The following is a 20,462-nucleotide window of genomic DNA, read 5'->3' as shown; positions in this document are numbered from 1 at the left end:
TAATCCTCTCTCAAATGGAACACAGAGTTAAACATTTATTTTGTTCAAGTATCCCTTTAACATTTGCAGTCTTTTTATTTAATGGAATGATGAGCATTTCCAGTTCTAAAGACTATTTCAACCTGTAATTAGCTCATTAATGTGACACAGGGGCAATTCACTTCAGCTCCTTAAATATTTTCTTTTTCTATGCTATGAATGCGCTATCAGAACCCTAGATGCATAGATACTTTTGAAAGCGCATAAAGCATAAGGGAATCCAATATTCATGGGGCTCTCAAATTATCACTACACAGCCCCTTCAAAGAGTTGCTACAGATGCGCAAATAGCCAGTGTAGGCAAAACACTTATGTTTTATGCATTTTCGGGTATTTCAGTATGGACAGGGATCCCTTTATAAATGAAGCGAAAAACTCCAGTGTGGACAGAGGTTGTTTAAATGAAAATGTGGTAGTGTGGACGTAGCCTCAATTATATGGTATGAAGGCAAACATTTATACATGGAATACTTGTAAGGTCTGAGTAACCTCCCATAAAAATTGAACTACAGTAATCCCTCCTCCATCGCGGGGGTTGCGTTCCAGAGCCACCCGCGAAATAAGAAATTCCGCGAAGTAGAAACCATATGTTTATATGGTTATTTTTATATTGTCATGCTTGGGTCACAGATTTGCGCAGAAACACAGGAGGTTGTAGAGAGACAGGAACGTTATTCAAACACTGCAAACAAACATTTGTCTCTTTTTCAAAAGTTTAAACTGTGCTCCATGACAAGACAGAGATGACAGTTCTGTCTCACAATTAAAAGAATGCAAACATATCTTCCTCTTCAACGGAGTGTGCGTCAGAGAGAGAAAAGCAAACAAATCAATAGGGCTGTTTTAAGTATGCGAAGCACCGCCGGTACAAAGCTGTTGAAGGCGGCAGCTCACACCCCCCTCCGTCAGGAGCAGGGAGAGAGAGAGAGAGCCAGAGAAAAACAAAGTCAAAAATCAATACGTGCCCTTTGAGCTTTTAAGTATGCGAAGCACCGTGCAGCATGTCCTTCAGGAAGCAGCTGCACACAGAAGGTAGCAACGTCCCTATCGTCTAGGTGTGCGAACAGCCCCCCTGCTCACACCCCCCTACGTCAGCGCAAGAGAGAGAGAGAGAGAGAGAGAAAGTAAGTTGGGTAGCTTCTCAGCCATCTGCCAAAAGCGTCCCTTGTATGAAATCAACTGGGCAAACCAACTGAGGAAGCATGTACCAGAAATTAAAAGACCCATTGTCCGCAGAAACCCGCGAAGCAGCGAAAAATCCGCGATATACATTTAAATATGCTTACATATAAAATCCGCGATGGAGTGAAGCCGCGAAAGGCGAAGCGCGATATAGCGAGGGATCACTGTATATGAAGTGTAAGGCAAGAAATAACTGACAACAGAAGAATGAGAAATGCAATATTCACACGTGATCGTAATAAAGACACATCCATTTTCAATCACTCAACTGTATAATTATTTGTCTAAGCAAGATTCATATGCTCATAAATTAACACTTTTTCTTTTTTTGTAAATATACAAGTGATATAGAGTAACAGTAAGTAAATTAAGTTGCTCTTACTGCATATACTTCGTATGCACTTTTATTTCTATGGTGAAACTAATGTTTACAGAATAATGTTTCAAAGAATAAAGACACACAATGAGTAGCAACAAAATATTCCTTACTATAAGATGTGCTTAAAAGAATCAAGAGATACATTTAAACTTACTTGTCCAAAACAAATGAACGAATTTTTGCAAGAGCTTTAATCTGTGTGCTACAATGTCTAAAAACAAAAAATAATGAAAGTTAGATGGATATTACATACAATGTTCACATACTGTACCTATAACAAGTAGAAGCATCATAATTTTACCACACAGAAAAACACTTCCTTTTTTTGAATAACTCTCTTAAAACTTACAGTAAAAGCCTGCTCCACAGAAACAGAGTGAAAGTATTATATTTTCATCCAGATTACATGTCAATATGGCAAGCCAAACTAAACAAAGTAAAATGCACTTCAGTTTTCTTAAAATGCATTTAAGATTTCTAAAATACTGAATTTAATTTTACAATATCCAAAATTTTAATTTCCAAATATCTTAAAAACACTTTAAACTGAAATAAGTTCTCATTTAAATAATAGGGCATACTTAAAGGAAGTGACTAAAATATTTCAAACTGGGTATATTTTATTTTACAACAATTAACATTGTTATGCATATCAGTTATGAATGAGAGATTGCAAAATGTACATCATCACATGAATTTCTGATTTGCTAAAATGTTTTTTTCTTTTAAAGTAGCTGTACAATTTTATCAAGTTATACTAAAATACACTTTGAGATTTCTGTAAATGCCATGTAGAAATCCCCACGCTTTGTGTACTACAAAATGGTTGAATACCAAAACTAGTAAAAAGCAGCCTAATTTATTAACACAGAAATGAAAAGTTATTAACTATGATGTCTGCAAACTGCTTTCTTGAATTTCAAGTTGTAGTTAAGGTTTACTGTCATGTGGACAAAATCACAAAGGAGGGTAGGAGAAACCCACAATGATCTATAAATTGTTTAAGCTTAGCGCCTTCATTTCAGAAAAAAAGGGGAGCCAGAGTCTATCCTTGCATCATTTTATTGCAATATTCATTGGGGATACTGACTTACGACTTGTGTTTTAGTTTCAACTCGCAGTGGGTGATTTACTTAAGTGAAACAACACCTCTATTAACTACAGAGTCAGACTACAGAGAATTCAGAATCTCAGCATTTTTAAAGAACTAAAATCTATATTGAAATGTCAAAAGGTCCTGTAATAAATTTTTGTTTCTAAACAAAACTGTCTAAAATAATGTAAGAATTTTTAAAATGAAAGCTATCATTTAAATCTGCAAAATACCAAAATATGTCAAATTTAAAAGTAGCATAGGCTCCAAACCTTAATAGTTGACATGACACACCTTCACTTGCCTATCAGTAGCAAACAACAGCAAGGCTGAATCTCCCTTCTACTGCCAAATTAATTTTTAACAGCATATTTGGATTTTTATTTCCTAGAATATATTCTGAAGGTTTTTTTTTTCTTTATGAGTGCATTCCCCACCATCAAAAGAATGTTAGCACAGCTATAAATGCAGTTAGTGCTCATTTTTGAAGGGACGTTACTAAGTTTACTAGAAGATTGCAAGATAATGATTCTTTCACAAATGTCCAACACATCCAGTTACAAAGCACCTAAGATAATATGCCTCCTATTTGTACTCCTATCAGTCAACAAATGCACCAATTCGTTCCATGTACTATTCAAGGTAAATACAAACTCAAATGTACTGTACAAATAAAAAGTAATGCAAACTATGCCTTACGGATTCACCAGGAAGGAATGGGGACATATACTGCAAGAAATTATATCTAATAAATTAACACCAGTTGGTGGCTATTAAAGGCTTTTAGATAATGAAGATGTATCAATGGGACTTCTGCCATTAGAAACAAAAATCAAGCTGTGAATGCTGTGCCAAAATATGAAAATCTTCAGAATGTTTTGAGGTCCCATATCTCAATATAAATATTTTGACAAAAATAAGCAAACAGAAAACAATCAGTACAATTATTATATGTTTAAATATAGCCATGGCCACTAATCTTTAATCACTCCAATGATTAGATTTAACTTTAATCTTAAATATAGAATCTGGCTCAAGAACTAGTGTGAATTTCCCCTTGGGATTAATAAAGTAAGTCTGTCTGTCTGTCTGTTATACATGTAATGTTTCCATTTAACTTTAATCTTAAATATAGAAATTGCCCAGGGAAGTCTTTCTGTCAAGCAAAAATAAAAGTTAAATTACAAAATATAAGCAATGATGTTCCCGATTCTCTCAAATCCGTGATATGGTAGGTGGGCTTTGCACTATGAATTTAAAAATAAAAATAATTTCTCAGATAATGTGTTCAACAAAAGAACATGTGCTTCTGCTTTACAGATCTTCCTCTGGCTGAACTCTTGCACGTCTGATTCCACTATGGGATTAATGATGTCATGATTCTCAGTTCTTTCAGGTGTGTAAAAATACTTGCTACAACCATGAACTACAACTTGTAGAAAGACTCTAACAGTGTTAGGTCAAACAAATATTACTAAACAATAAATAAAATGGTCTATAGTTCCCAAAGATTTTGCACAGTTAAAACTTTTATTAGCAATACAGTTTTGCCTGTCATTACTCTTTAATCTCAACAATATGTTCATTCCAGGGAAATTAGGAAAATTTCCCAGTGGTTATATACATTTCTCACTCATGAAACACAAGCTATTTTCTGTATTAATAACTGAACTTGAAATAATGAATGTGGCAAGTGGAATATCATACTGAGAGGTGATATTTGTGAATCAGACACAATGATTTCTGCTTTATTTCATTAAATTTCTCCACATTTTGCTTGCTGATATCCATCAAGTATGCCTGTTTGTCTCTTGTAGTTCAATGGCTATATAAAGAATGATATGATCCTCATAATGTATATGATTTATGTCACCATGTGCATGTAATGAATATATTCACTGATATTTTCTGTTCAGTAACTACAAACGAAATACTGCTTAAAATCATTATTAGATTTAAAAACCAGATATTATTATGGTGCTTAGTGAGGTCCAAGCATTAATGCTCTTTCACATATGACCACATTTTCTATCTGGTGGTGTTGACAAAATTTCAGCATAAATGGGTCGCAACCTCTGATTTTAACAAAGTCCTCTCTGCATGGAGAACTGTCTCTGAATAGCTAGTACTGGCTGGAAACGATATGGTCCAATTTCCATCCATTAGATCTACATTTATCATGAAATGCATTGTGGAAAACTTGAAGTCCACATGATCGTATGTTCATCAATGTCTTGTTCACGTCACGTAAAAGCTCTGACTAAAGCAAGTCAAACACTTTCCAGTTAATAAATTCTGTTCCAAAGTACTTAACTTTTCACTTCTCTGCCATTTGGTTCAAATCCAATTACTGCCAGAAGGGATCATCTTCCATTGGGCCCTTAAGCAAGATCCTTAACCTGAAAATTGCTGCCTGAGTGTTGTACAATGGCTGTTACCTGCACTCTGACCCCCAAAGGTCTAGTGAAAAGACAATTTCCCCTTGGGATTAACAAAGTGTATCAAATCAAATAAAAAATCAAAATCCTCATGTGTATATCCAATTGTTTGAGCTGAATGATTAAGAGTCTCATCAAAATGATGGATATTCCCAGCTTGCTGAGACAAGCAATGATTTACAATAAGGAGAAATATAGATTTTGGTAAAATGTGCACAATTTGTTTCAATACATGAAAGTTTAGCTGGGATTTTACTGTCAGTGCACATTTTACCACATAATTTACACTTTGCATGTCTTGTGTCTTCATCTTCATGGAGCCATCCATAGCTTGTATTTTTCATTTGTTTAGCAAAGATTACCAAACACACACTTACCTAGCATTTTGGCATATGGATTACAGATCACTACATAACTATTATGAGATCTCATAACATTAATGAATGCAATCCACTTTTCAAGATTTTGCTAATTTACAAAATTACATTACACAGACCTTATTTTATGTATATTAAAAAAATCCATGACTTTTCCAAAATTTAATGGTCATTTGCTAATTTTCAAAACTTTTCCAGGTCTGGAAAACCCTAATTTCAATGATTGAGGGAACCCTGTAAGCTTAAATTATAATATGCCACAGTTTAACTGATCTATGGGAGCAGGGGCCAAAACATAAATGTTTCATTTTAAGCATGATTTTATACATTATATAAATATAAAATAAAATTATATAAAAAACAACAACAACAAATTCTCCACTTACTAGTTAATATACATTTTTCACTTTTTTAATTTGAATGTGCCACACTTTTAAATATAAGATTCAAAATCTAGAAATGCAAAAATATAAAATAAAATGTATTCATGTTCTTCTGACTCGCTGTTCCAAATTTGATAGGGTTGTTATTGACACGTGTACAGAGTACAATGAAATTCGTACTTGCATTTGCTACATTGTGCAACCATATAAATGAGAAGATAATTCCTTTTTGAAAAAGAAATGCCACATTTGGTATTAAGAAAACTATTATAAAATTGAACAATGCTAACTTTAAGTTTACTGTGAGATTTACTAACCTCTCATTGGACTGAATCATATAGTCAGAGAAGTCCACATCAGTCTTCATTATATCCAGAGGGACAACCAGGTTCACATCCCTGTCGGTATTTCTGAGCTGGTTAAGTTTAAGGTTCACATTAAATAAGTAATCACGGACAGCATCAATTCTTGGCTTTAAACCTCGGCAGACCATATACCTGAGAGACACAAATAACTAAAATAAGGTAACTGCTGCAAACTCAAGAAAAAGGTAATGTATAAAACAATACAACAGACACAGTTAAATATGTATGTACACATTGCATGTTTATGTGCGCATCTTTTTTTGTTTTTTCAAAATTTTATGTTAAAGCTATACAATAATGTACAATACTCTAAAGTTATGAGTGGAATTGTGCAATGTATTAGAATAAATTAACCTGAACAGAATATACACAACACTGCATGTGATTCTGCATTACAACCCACTGGCTAGAAGTCATGGCACTTATGCCACCACATTGTTATCTTTCACAGCAGCCATCAATGTGACTCAAGATTTTTTGTACAGTATATGTAATGTCTGTATTTAAGTTGAATTTTAGGTACATACCGGTATATTGCCTGTGCAAGTCTTTTTGTTAAAGTAACAATGTAGCCTACAGAACACAGTCTGACAAAGTTACTTTTCTATAACCCATTTCAATTTAAGCATTCTAAATATATAGCAAAAATACTTGTGTTAAACATAAATATGGCATTGGTACTCAATCAAATGAGATCTAAAAAACAAGCTCTAAATTAAATCAATTACTTATATTTTTACAAGAGATTAAACAAAATACAGTACTCAGCTATTTTAAAGATAGGTACAAAGCAGTTAGGTGTTCCAAAATGTTTACCAATCTTTCATTAGGAAACAGATTTCACTTTTTATTGAAGAATTCTGATTTATTTCCTTCTAAGAACTTATAAAGGGCTTACAAAAAAGTAATTAAAAGGCTACAAGAAACCAAGTATGCTTTATTGTTGGCATGACAAAGTTTTTCTCTTTTACAATAAATTTTGTGAAATAAATCTGTTTTTTAAAACAAATTATGCAGTGCTTACCCCTGGCAAAGAGGCAATTTAGAATATTAATTAAATTTTAGGCAGTTAATACCTGAACTAAGGGTAACAAACTGAAATGTTAATGATATGCAGCTACGCTTTCAAACAATTAAGGCATTTAACATTTTATTTATCTTTGCCTTGTAATTAGATATTGTAGATTTGATCACAGAAAAACAAAAAACATGCCATTCACAATTACCTGGCAACATAGGTTTAAATCATACCAAACCACTACCTCTGCAAGTATAGGTGTGCTCAAATTTTCACTGCCATGTGAGTGTGGGGTGATATATTTTCTTCAGTCCCATTATGAGCTGTTTACTGCCTCATACCTATGTTCTTATTTCTGCTAGACAGCTTTCCTTCCTTCAGCCTTTCTTGTTACATATAAACAGATTACTGAATAATGAAAGCCTCATTCACAGTTCATTAAGGAAGTGTAGTTCATCCTCAATTCAAGAAACATACTACCCACAGAAATGATAATATTTGTTAAATAAAACATAGGTCATCATTAGAAATAGCAATATAAAAAAAGATTACACAATTTTTATAGATCTGGTGCCTCTATGATTGGTAATCTAAAGGGCTTAAAATATCCTGCCAGCAAATCTCTGAAAGTCCAGTTAAGCTCATAGCTCAAGTCAGTTTTCACTTTACTAATGCACCTGCCTGACTGTAGTTGTTTTTTTTTTTTTTTGTTACATTTCTGTACACTATATATACAATTTACATGTTGCCATTGTATAAGTTTACAACACAACATAGCTTTTAGGACAGCTGTGACGTCAGAGGATGAATTTGGAAAAGTGAACCTTATAAAAGTGCTTAGTACAAAGGGATTAAGATAAAACTCTGATTAAAATCTTGTACAAGCATAACACAGGAATCCAATTGTCTAATATGGTTTTTGCACAAAGAATACAATGAGCACCATCTGAACCTGTGGTTGTAAACAAGAAAGTGGTGCTATTGATGTACAGCACAAATTACCGGTATACACTTTGGTAAAAAAAAAAAAAAGGCATCCATGATTTTCAGCTATTTAAATAAAGAACAAACTTTAATTTTTATTTGTGCTGTATGCTCACCTTCACCATCTCTCCTTAGACCTGTAAATTAAAAAATTAAACAAAGTCACACATGGCTTCTTGTTAAAATGTGTGAGGTCTATTTTGTGCATTAAACTAGAGGTTCCCAAAGTCAAGGGTGACCAAAATGTTGCATCTTCTGACCAGAGTCCCCTGCTAATATAAAACTAATGCTGTGAAGCAGAGCATGATCTTGGACCTTGGTTGGTACTACAGTAACAACAGTCACACAGCAATCCAGTAATTCCCTTAATCAAAACAAATTATTAAATTATTGCAGACTATTGATTTATTTCAAATGTCATGTAGTAGTAGGGTGTTGTACCGTGTTAGCCATTATGAATGTAGAGAAAAGCCACGCAAAATGACACCTTTTATTGGCTAACTAAAAAAAGATTACAATATGCAAGCTTTCGAGGCAACTCAGGCCCCTTCTTCAGGCTGTGTCAGAAGTTCTCAACTAAAGGTGATATTTGTTTAAAGCAGGGGTCTCCAACCTTTTTTCCCCTGAGAGCTACTTTTATAAAATGAAAATGGCCGAGAGCTACTCATGTTTTCCAATGTTTACTCTCATAGCTTATTTCAACCCAAACAAACTGAATAAGCTTGTTTTGCCTGAACATTTACACAACTCACATTTTGCATTAAAACATCACAAAAAATATTTAGTTCACCTGCAAGCACATCTGGTATGTCTGTATGCATTTTCTAGTGTACCTCACACTATTGAATTAAAACATGAATGCTGTCAAAAACAAAACAATTACAAATACACAGATATTACTTATTCATTTGTCATTTTCTTACATGTCACTGTTTCACTTCACAAGAGTATTCACATGTCCAGTTGCATGTGTGATGTGTTTTTAGTTAGTCAGATGACTGACATTGCATGGAGTCAACAAGAGAGGTGTATGGTGGAGTATAGCCACTTAGGTTTACTCTTATGGAGTCATTTAAATGTTCATCTGTCAGTCTTGTTCTGAACTTTGATTGCATGACACTCATGTCACAAAAGGCAGACTCAGAGGTATGTAGACCCAAACAAAGCAGACATTTTCAGAAGTGCTTGGTGAAGATTCTTATAGTTATCTGGCTCTACTAAGCTCCAGAAATTCTGAGACTGCTGTTGAGACTTTAACTGTACATTATTTTGAAGGTTTACTAATATATAATATATAAAATCCAATGTCTGTCTGTCTGTCTGTATGGCTGTCCGCTTTCATGAGAGAAATAATGGATTTAGATTGGGGTTTTTTTTTTCTATAATTTGCTTGAACATTCTGGTTGATTTTGTTACTTCTCTCATTTCGCTATGTATCATAGTTTGCTTGCGGTACTGATTTATTTGCGCGAATCCGAGAAACACACAGCGGGCTGAGGGGAGGGGCCTTCCTTACTCACTCGCCAACTTCGGGGCATGTTCCTTAACTCCACTTAGCTAGCAAACGAGAGAACAATTGAATTCAACTTTGTTTGATATTTAAAATAAACTGTTACTTACCGGTAGGTCTTGATGAGTTTGAGTCTGGATATTCTCTTAGGTGTACGCCACATTGAAAAGATAGATTGCAATTCAGATTGCAATTGGATTGTGATTTTGTGTTAAAAGGATCATGATATGATCTTTTTGGAAAGATCGCCCACCCCTAATTTGACAAATCAAGTTTTCAGATTTATGTTAAGACTCATTAACCCTTTGGCGAGTTACTTGGAAAGGGGTTGCAAGCTACCAGTAGCTTGCGAGCAACGTGTTGGAGAACCCTGGTTTAAAGAATAAGTTTAATATGATATTGAAGTTATCTTTTCACAACCATGGTGGGATTAATTTGCCACAAGACACTGTATTCTAAAATGAAATACTCTATCCAAATTTTAAAAAATATAGTGTCTGTGTCTACATTTTAAAATAGGATTCAAATACATCCAATTTTCAAGCCAAGAATGTCCTCAATTACAGATCAGCATGACATTGCCAAATGCTATGAACAATCCATTTGTGTCATTTTCTGGGAAAGAAAATTACAGTTTTGTTGGATTCTGACATTTTAAAACAGGTCTTGCCGTGCAAGTCACATCATTGCCAGTCTCCTTATGCATTGCAACAGTCACCATTTGTTCCTAGAGGTCTGGCTTCCTGTAGCTTGTGAAAGCTGCAATTGTTACTTTGAGTGTTTCCAGCAGTTTATACAAAATTTTTCTTCAAGTTCAAATTTACTGCTGTGTGCACATTGTACAATGAATTTCTTACCTGCAAATCACCTCAGAATACTGGCAGTAATGTAATACCAACAAAAGATGCACACAAAAAACAACATTCATAGAATGCAACATATATACAATTGTGTACAATATACACATACAAAAACACATCCAGCATTTGTTTTTGTAACTGGCTGTTTGGTACCACAATCTGTAGACAGAAACCATCTCTGAAACGGCTGGTGTAAGTTTGAATAGTCCTATACTTCTTGTAAGAAGGGAGCAGTGAGAAAAGCAACTGTCCAGAATGGCCAAGGTCTTCACACATTATACACTTCATATCAGCATTTTGTCATTATTATAACATGAAAAAAGTTTGTTTTAGTTTTTCCTGTCATTCTACATTTATCCAGATCGTTATAGAACACACATGAAATGTATGCATTCTAAATAACTATATATTATTTACCCTATACAGCCCCAGGCACCTCAGACCCAATTAAACAGACTTAAGCTGGGAGAACTTCAGCTGTGTCAGTGGAAGATGAGACAGCAGGCTGCCTACTGCCTGTGCAGATTGACACATTTGCAAAACAAAGACGCTGATGAAGAGGCGCAAAGAAATTTAAGGTGGCCCGGAATTATGACTTTTTTTGTAGGCTTCAGGGATTCGTGTTAAATGACAAAATATTGGTACGATCACCATCATTCCCTCCAATAATTAACATCTCTATTTTATCTGTGTTTAAAGACTAGTAGTTCTCAACTATCCACTCCTTTAATATATTAACACATCTGATTTAGGACAACATTGGAGAAAATTCATTTGGTCTAAAAGAAAGGTATAACTGGGTATCATCTGCGTACAAATAAACATTAACATTTTGTTTTCTAATGATAGATACCAGTGAATGTATGTAAAGTGAAAACAATAAAGGTCCCAGTAATGAGCCCTGTGGGACACCATATCTTACTTCGGTGTATAAGGTTCAAGGTTCTTTATTTGCCATTTGTGCATAAAACCAACAGTCAAAGCACATTGGAATTCTTGTGCAGAGCTCTTTCAGAGTCATAGTAAATATTTAAAAAAAAAACAATAAATAATATGAATTATACCAACACTATACAAAAAGATGGTAATATCTACACAAAAAATACAATTATATTGCAGATATTGCACAGTTAAAATATTGCACATTTATCACTTGTCATTTACATGACAAGTAAAGTGAGGTAGTGTGGGGTTATTGCACATATTCAGTAATCTTATTTTGCCATCAGTCTGACTGCGGCCGGGAAGAAGCTATTGAAAAACCTTGTTCTGTGAGTTATAATGCTGTCCGCTCTGCTCTGTCTCAGGTTGTACATACAGTTTTTGTGTCTGAGCAGAGAGTGAGCTGGATGTTTGACCCAACTCAAACCAGCAGTACCCAAGGATTCTCTGAAGAGCCATATATTGCAACCACATAGTAAAACAGGGAGAACCAGGACTTTCAAGACTTTGACCTTCGTCCTTTTGCAAAGATTTTGAGAGTGCCACACACCCCTTTCCAGCGACCTCATAACTCCCTATGCTCTTCCAATCCATCCACTAACTTCATAGGAAAAATCACCAGAGACACGAATATCACTGCCAAGGTAAGCAAACCTCTTGACAAGGTCAACATTTCCTCCACAAACAGACACACTGCTGACGGCTGTTCCCAAGAGGTCATTAAACACCTATATCTTGGTTTTTATCCAGGACACTTGCAAGCTCGGAGACTCAGACTTCTCGCTCAGTCTCGAGAGCCCTAATCATATCCTACATTGACTCTGCGAAGATCACAGCATTGTTGGCAAAGTCAAGATCTGTGAATCTTTCTTCACCAACAGATGCCCCACAGCCACTGGACTCCACGACCCTGCCCAACACCCAGTCCATGCAAGCATTGAACAGGGTAAGAGCAAGAACGCACACCTGACGAACCCCAGAATCAACTGGGAAAAATGCAGAGGTTTTGCCTCCACTCTGCACAGCACTCACTGTACCAGTGTATAGGCTGGCGGTCATGATATCCAACAACTTCGTGAGATCTCACGAAGTTTCAGATGTCCCATAGGGCAACCTGATCAACTGAGTTGAATGCTTTATGAAAATTGATAAAGGCTACAAAGAAATTCTGTCGATATTTACAATTGTGCTTGAAAAGAACCCTCAGTGCCAGGATGCAGTTGATGGTAGACTTCTTAGGCATAAAACTGCTCTGGTCACTAGTAGGTGATCACGGATCCTATTGAGGATGACCCTAGCAAGGACCTTGCCAGGCACCAAGAGCAGTGTTATCCCCCTTTAGTCCAGACAGGCATGGCCAGTCCCGTTTTCCAGTCAGTTGGGAGGACACCTGTCTCCCAAATTGAAGCAAAGATTACTTAAAATCCCAAGAGGGCAGCCTTACCACCAGCCTGGCAAAGTTCACCCCGGATACCACAGATCCCTGCAGCCTTCCCCTTTCACCACCTGTGAAATCTCAGTGAGACTGGGTGGTTCACAGCTAAGTGGAAGATCAGCCTTAAGAACCGTGGACATCTCTGGGTCCAATATCCTAGCCAGAGGATCAGATTTAAACAGCTGATCAAAGCAGCCAACTCAGAGGATCACAACTGCAGCGTCATCTGTAAGGTCCATTCCATCACCCGCCCTGACTACAACTCTCCAAGAAACAGATTTGGATGTGCGTACTGCTTCAGTTCTTCTGTAAGCAGGACCTGGGTCATTAGATCATAGATGGTGTATCACTTGCTCACAGGTTCCTTTAACAAATGCCTCCTTATCATCCCTCAGAGCCTTCCTTCTCAGTTACTGGTATAGACCAAAGATTCTATCAAGCTATGCGCTGCAACTCTTCTCAATGATACTGTATCTAGGGTGCCCTGCAAGATGAAATACCTCCTTCTGGGAATGCTGGCAACACTAACACAACACTCAGCCCCTTTAGGATCTTGTTATGGGAGGTCTCCACATCACATTAGTATCAGCAGTAGCACCTTCCTGTAAGTCAGCAAGATCCTCACACAAACTGTGTGCAAACTCATTAAAAACAGCCTGACCTTTGAGTCTGGCCAGTTAGATCCTCGTTCTCCAAGTACATGGTAGCCCACTGGGCCAAAGCCAGATCTTCAGAGTAGCAACAATAAGTTTGTGGTGAGAATTCACAAACTGGGCAACTTTTGTAGACCCTGCAGTTCTGCAGGAGCCTCCAGTGTCTGCCAACAAGGACGTGATCGATCTCCTTCACCGCACCATCAGCATAGGAGTACCAAGTCTAATGATACAGCTCATGGCGCTGGAACCAGGATCCAGTGATCTCTAGCCCCTGAATTTTTGCAAAGTCAAGGAACATGGAGCCACTTTCATCACCAGACACATGGGGCCTATGGCTAATGCAACCTATATATATATATATATATATATATATATATATATATATATATATATATATATATATATATATATATACCAGGCACTGCTCATCACTTGTCCAATACAGTCCCCACAGTGAAGCATGGCGGTGGCAGCAACATGCTGTGGGGGTGTTTTTCAGCTGCAGGGACAGGATGACTGGTTGCAATCGAGGGAAAGATGAATGCGGCCAAGTACAGGGATATCCTGGACAAAAACCTTCTCCAGAGTGCTAAGGACCTCAGACTGGGCCGAAGGTTTACCTTCCAACAAGACAATGACCCTAAGCACACAGCTAAAATAACGAAGGAGTGGCTTCACAACAACTCTGTGACTGTTCTTGAATGGCCCAGCCAGAGCCCTGACTTAACTCTTTTAGGGCTAATTTTTTTTTTGTTTCTTTTCTCCCAGGGCTGAATATTTTTCCAAAAAACTAACATTTTTTAAAAAAGAACACAAATCAATTGTTTAACATATCAAATCAACAAAAACTATTTACTTTTGACAAATGTTACTGTCTTGCATGTTGTATGAGCCTGCATACTCTATGATTTCACATACATATCACATACATTTTACACAGCAAAGTCTGATCTCTCTCAAAGCAGCCAATTTCAGTCATTGCCACATTGCACTCCTTACAATATGTGTTGCTTTGGTGCCTATTTTTCAATTGTCTGTTGCTGCACTTTTTAACATATATTGTTAGTGTGTACTGTAGAGAGACAAGTCACCCATTTGCCATCGTGCCATGCCACTGCCACCAAGTTTTCTGCCTGCATGAAAACCGTATTGTCACCTCTTTTCATCTTCTGAAACTTTATGAACTTTATGTATGGCATTATAGCCTGGCTCACCTCATGGGATTTGCTTCTGTTTATTACAGAAGTGAATAAAACTTTGCAGCAGCACGTACCTAAGCCACCAGGGGACAAAACACGTTTGGACCAATGCTCCCTGAAGTTATATCACCAGTTCTGTCCCATCTCTATTTGTAATGCCACAGCACGCTTCATCTCGTCTTTCGTTGTGGGTTTCCACTTTGAAAAACGAGAATGCGATGCAAACGCAGCCCGCGATTCAAAAAAAATCTCTGCCTACCTGTTTGTCTCGTCTGACAGTAGCTGAAAAGCAGCATCAGGAGAGAGCAGCCTGAAGTACAGCAGCTGGTGATCTGTCGTGTCCAACAGCAAGCCATGCCGTCTTGTAAACTCCGGTAGCCAGATCGGCTCTCAACAGATCAATGTCTGTGTATTTATCCCATGCGAACCTTGCCGTAGATGCATCGGCTGCGCGAAGGCACTCAACTGGCAGCAGATCCGCTGGCGCGGCATCGGCTGGTGTCTGATCAGCTGATGCCTGCTTCTAACTCTCTTGCTCGATCTCCTGATCACTGCCAATAAAGTCCGATTCTGAAAAATCAAGAGTCCGACTCCGCGATAATGCGCAAAACATCGACTGCCGAGTGTTTTCTTTTCTGCACTTGCTTTGCTGCCTTTTCACATGTCGGTGCCATCTTGCCTTTGTTTACATTTCGCAACTCATGCACACGCAATGTTTATTTGCCGAGTCAACGAGTCTAGCATTCCTCCAAGCACAGAGGGAATGCCTGTGACGTGACAGTGAGATCTGTCGCCATTAACAGCTGATTGTCGCCCCCTATCCCTGGATGTCGACTTTTGTCGACATTCGCCTTCAACCCCTCCTGTCGACAAAAGTCGACATCCGCCCTAAAAGAGTTAAACACAATTGAGCATCTCTGGAGAGACCTAAAAATGGCTGTCCACCAACGTTTACCATCCAACCTGACAGAACTGGAGAGGATCTGCAAGGAGGAATGGTAGAGGATCCCCAAATCCAGGTGTGAAAAACTTGTTGCATCTTTCCCAAGAAGACTCATGGCTGTATTAGCTCAAAAGGGTGCTTCTACTAAATACTGAGCAAAGAGTCTGACTACTTAGGACCATGTGATATTTCAGTTTTTCTTTTTTAATAAATCTGCAACAATTTCAAAAATTCTTTTTTTTTTTCTGTCAATATGGGGTGCTGTGTGTACATTAATGAGGAAAAAAATTAATTTAAATGATTTTAGCAAATGGCTGCAATATAACAAAGAGTGAAAAATTGAAGGGGGTCTGAATACTTTATGTACCCACTGTATATATACATATATACATATATATACATATCCACATATATATACATATATATATATATATACATATATATATATATATATATATGTGTATATATATATATATACATATACATATCCACATATATATACATATATATATATATATATACATATATATATATATACATATATATATATATATATATATATATACATATATATATATATATATACATATATATATATATATATATATATATACATATATATATATATATATATATATATACATATATATATATATATACATACATATACATATATATATATATATATATATATACATATATATATATATATATATATATACATATATATATATATATATATATATATATATATATATATATATATATATATATATATATATATATATATATATATATATATATACACATATCAACATATATATATACACATACATATACACACATACATAAACACACACATATACATATATACATACATACATAGTGCATTGTAACACTGGCTGTAATTGTCACATGGGCGGGAGACGACAAATCACAGCTTCCCGCTTTCTAATCAAGCCTGTGATTGGTGCTTTGACTGATGCCTAGATCCCACAGTATGTCCCCTTAGGAGAGACGTTAGGCAAGTGTAATTGAATAGTGGTGCTGCAAGTTTAGCTACACACCTGTTTTTAAGGCTTATTGACTGAAAGGGGCTTTCATGAAAAAAGTTAGGGCATTGCTACAGGATACACCCTCCACAAGTTAAGGAAGTAAAAATAAAGGTATATATTTCTGTTTTATTTAAACCTTTTAAGTTTGTATGTGGGCGGTAGGTATGGTGGCGCAGTGAAAGGTGCCAGTTAAGAGACCCGGGTTTGCTTCCCTGCGTGGAGTTTGAATGTTCTCCCCGTGTCTGTCTGGGTTTCCTCCGGGTACTCCGGTTTCCTCCCACAGTCCAAAGACATGCAGGTTAGGTGCATTGGCGATTCTAAATTGTCCCTGGTGTGTGGGTGTGTGCGCCCTGCGGTGGGCTGGCACCTTGCCCGGGGTTTGTTTCCTGCTTTGTGCCCTGTGTTGGCAGGGATTGGCTCCTGTATTTAGGATATAGCGGGTTGGATAATGTTGTGGTTCCCAAAGTAGGGGTCGCGACCCTCTGGGGGGTCGTGAGACATTGGGGGGGGGGGGGGGGGGGGGGGGTCGCGAGATGATTTCCAAGAAATCAAATACTTTTTAAAAAACTTTTTAGAAATTAATTAATTTAATTTTTTAGAAATAACATTTTATCCATAACTAACAAAAGATAAAAACTAGTAGTTAATAGTTACATTTAAAAAAAACATGTAAATTAAAAAGCCATCAGCCTTTCAAATTTCTTTCCGTTCGATCGCGACCCCTGAGGCGATTACGACAGTTTAACGACACATCAATGGCGTCAGTTGCAGCAGATCAATTTACAGCACCATGTTAAACATTCCGACATGTGCACGTAATGTGTAGGTAATTTTCATCGCTTTATGCTTAGGATATTATTTTTGTTGAAATGAAACGTTGGTTAATATCGACCAATGACAATGCAGATAGGCCAGCGGAGGAAAGCGGAGAAGCACCACCGTCAGAAAGCCCATCGTCCTCAGGTACGGAAAGACACCGGAGTGTGCATAAAGAGGACATCCATAAACAGTCGGCTCAGCCTTACTCCAAGAGTCGAAATTATCGAGGGGAATTTATCCAGTATGGATTCACATGCATCATCGTCAATAACGTACAGCATCCCCAATGTGTGGTGTGCACTGAGGTGCTTGCATGGAGGACGCATTGGTTGAACTGTCATGCGACCGAACCTTGAAGACAATGTTTAATTCCAAGACTCTGGATGAGTTTTGGATTTCAGTCGAGAGGGAATACCCACAACTATTCAAGGCCGCTAAGGATGTACTGATGCCGTTTTGCACTACCTACTTGTGCGAAAAGACTTTTTCGGCACTCACATACATTAAAAATAAATACAGGTCACGACTGAACTTGGAGGATGATCTCTGAGTAGCGGTCTCCAAAATTAACCCAAGAATGGACTTGCTGTGCTCCAAGCATTGTGCCCACCCATTTCATTAGGTGAGGTGTTTTGTTGAAATTAAACGAATGAGTAAATAACAATTTTTTAAAAAGTTATATGGTTGTTAGAGCGTTATGTGCTTTTTTGTTGTCATGCTCTTGTTTGGATAGGATATTTTGTTGAAATTAAACAAATGAGTAAATTACTATTAAAAAAAAATTATATGGTTGTTAGACCATTGTGTTCTTTCATGTTGTCATGCTCATGTTTGGATAGGCCTATTGGCGCATGTGCACCGTTGCGCGCAACATTTGTATATTTTAACCACTTCCGAGGATAGTGGGGGTCACGAGTCACTGGCACGGTTATTTTGGGGGTCGTGAGCTGAAAAGTTTGGGAACCCCTGGGATAATGGATGGATGGACATTTGTATGCATAGCCCCATTTGCCTGTTTTCGTTTTTTTTCTTTCTTCAGTAATATTTCAGTAAACCCGGAGCTTGTCAGTTCAAATCCTGGTACTGACACCACTGTGTGACCCTGAGGAAGTCACTTCACCTGCCTGTGCTGCAAAAAACAAAAGGAATGTAACAAATTGTACCTCAGATGTTGTAAGTTGGTGGAATAAAGGCATAAGTAAAATAGATAAACATGTATTATACACATAGGAACTATTAATTTATTTTCAGTTAAGTCATCTGCAGCAAACTTTTATAAATGAGGGTTTCTCCTTTTTAAATAGTGCAAACTGTTTCTTCTTCATTGACGTTTTCTCTTGGAGAGCTTTTTTCATTTCATTGAAAATTAAAGCAGCAGCTGCCAAAATATGTAGCTTTCTTATTAATTTTTCAACATTGTGTAAAATAAATTTATAAAGTAACATAAAAGGTTTAAATACTGGTTATCCTTTTACACTAAAATATTACTAAAGAGATACAAAAAAAGTAAAATGCATATGTCGTTTTTCTTTAAGGAGATTAAATATTACTGAAGAAAGAAAAAAAAAAACTAAAACAGCCAAATGGGGCTATGCATACGAACTTAAAAGGTTTAAATAAAACAGAAATATATATTTTATTTTTACTTGCTTAACTTGTGGAGGGTGTATCCTGTAGCAAAGCCCTAACTTTTTTCGTGAAAGCCCATTTCAGTCAATAAGTCTTAAAAAAAGGTGTAAAGATATTGACAATAAGCTAAGCAAACCCAGCAAGACATGGAATCGTTTAAATCAAGTATCATTACATCTTCCTTTCTTAAAGAGAAGTAAGGCAGTACTTATAAGCTTACATATTTATATATAGATATACATACATATATACATACATATATATATATATATATATATATATATATATATATATATATATATATAACCGAAGCCGTGCAAGCACACTCTTGAGAATGCAACGTATAGTTGTACAGGAGAAAAGCAATCTTGCCTGAAATCAATGGCAACCTTTTGTAGGTCTATGAACTTAATTTAAACTTTAGGTTTACACGGTGCTTTCTTTCCGAAGTACCTGCACTCATGAATATGTCTGTATGTGTCAGTCGGTCAAATCCACTCGCTTCGCACCAGCGAAGTACCGCTTTTAAATTTTTATTAAGAAGAAAAGAAAACCTTTTTAAATTGAGGGAAAATATACTAATAACAGTTTGTTAAGGATCTGTTTTTTTGTGAAGCTGCCTTTACTCGAGTGATCACTTCGAGCTGACTTGCTGGCCAACTATAAGCGTTACCTGGCAGGTAACCACCCATACAATCAGACTGTGAATCAGACTACGAATGCCGTGAATGTAATTACCCCGATGTACATGTTGTCAAATAAACGAACCACACGCCGTGGCACAATTTTAGGAGCTTCGCCTGTAGCGCTGACGTCCGAGGCTCGATTCCCGTAAGGGAGTGAAGTGAATGGCTGGTTACCTACCAGGTAACGCTTATGGTTGGCCAGCAAGTGAGGTAACATCAGCCACGGTGCCTTCACTTGTGAGAAGCAGATCATAGAATGGTTGAAAATAGTTTACTGTCAAATAATGCAAAGAGTACGCGACACGTCTTTCCCCCTTATTCTTGGCTCACAGGAGTACACACTCACTGCACTCGCTTACGGTAATCGAACCTCGGACGTCAGCGCTAGAGGGGCTTCGCAGCGGTGAAGTATTGCTTTTAAATTTTAATTAAGAAGAAAAGAAAATCTTTTTAAATTAAGTCTTAAAAAG

General features: G+C 36.8%; 1 protein-coding gene across 1 annotated transcript in view; it reads right to left on the bottom strand.

The window, feature by feature from the left end:
* The window catches only part of cmtr1 (cap methyltransferase 1), a 161,819-nt gene that overhangs the window by 49,705 nt on the left and 91,652 nt on the right, over positions 1–20,462 (bottom strand). The window contains 2 exon segments of the mRNA XM_028791957.2: positions 1,755–1,811; positions 6,209–6,388. Coding sequence (XP_028647790.1) covers positions 1,755–1,811; positions 6,209–6,388 — 237 coding nt within the window.

This window comes from Erpetoichthys calabaricus, chromosome 3, assembly GCF_900747795.2.
Source record: "Erpetoichthys calabaricus chromosome 3, fErpCal1.3, whole genome shotgun sequence".
In the NCBI taxonomy this organism is placed as follows: domain Eukaryota; kingdom Metazoa; phylum Chordata; class Cladistia; order Polypteriformes; family Polypteridae; genus Erpetoichthys; species Erpetoichthys calabaricus.
The sequence above is the reverse complement of the archived record's forward strand: the minus strand, read 5'-3'. Positions and strand labels throughout refer to the sequence as shown.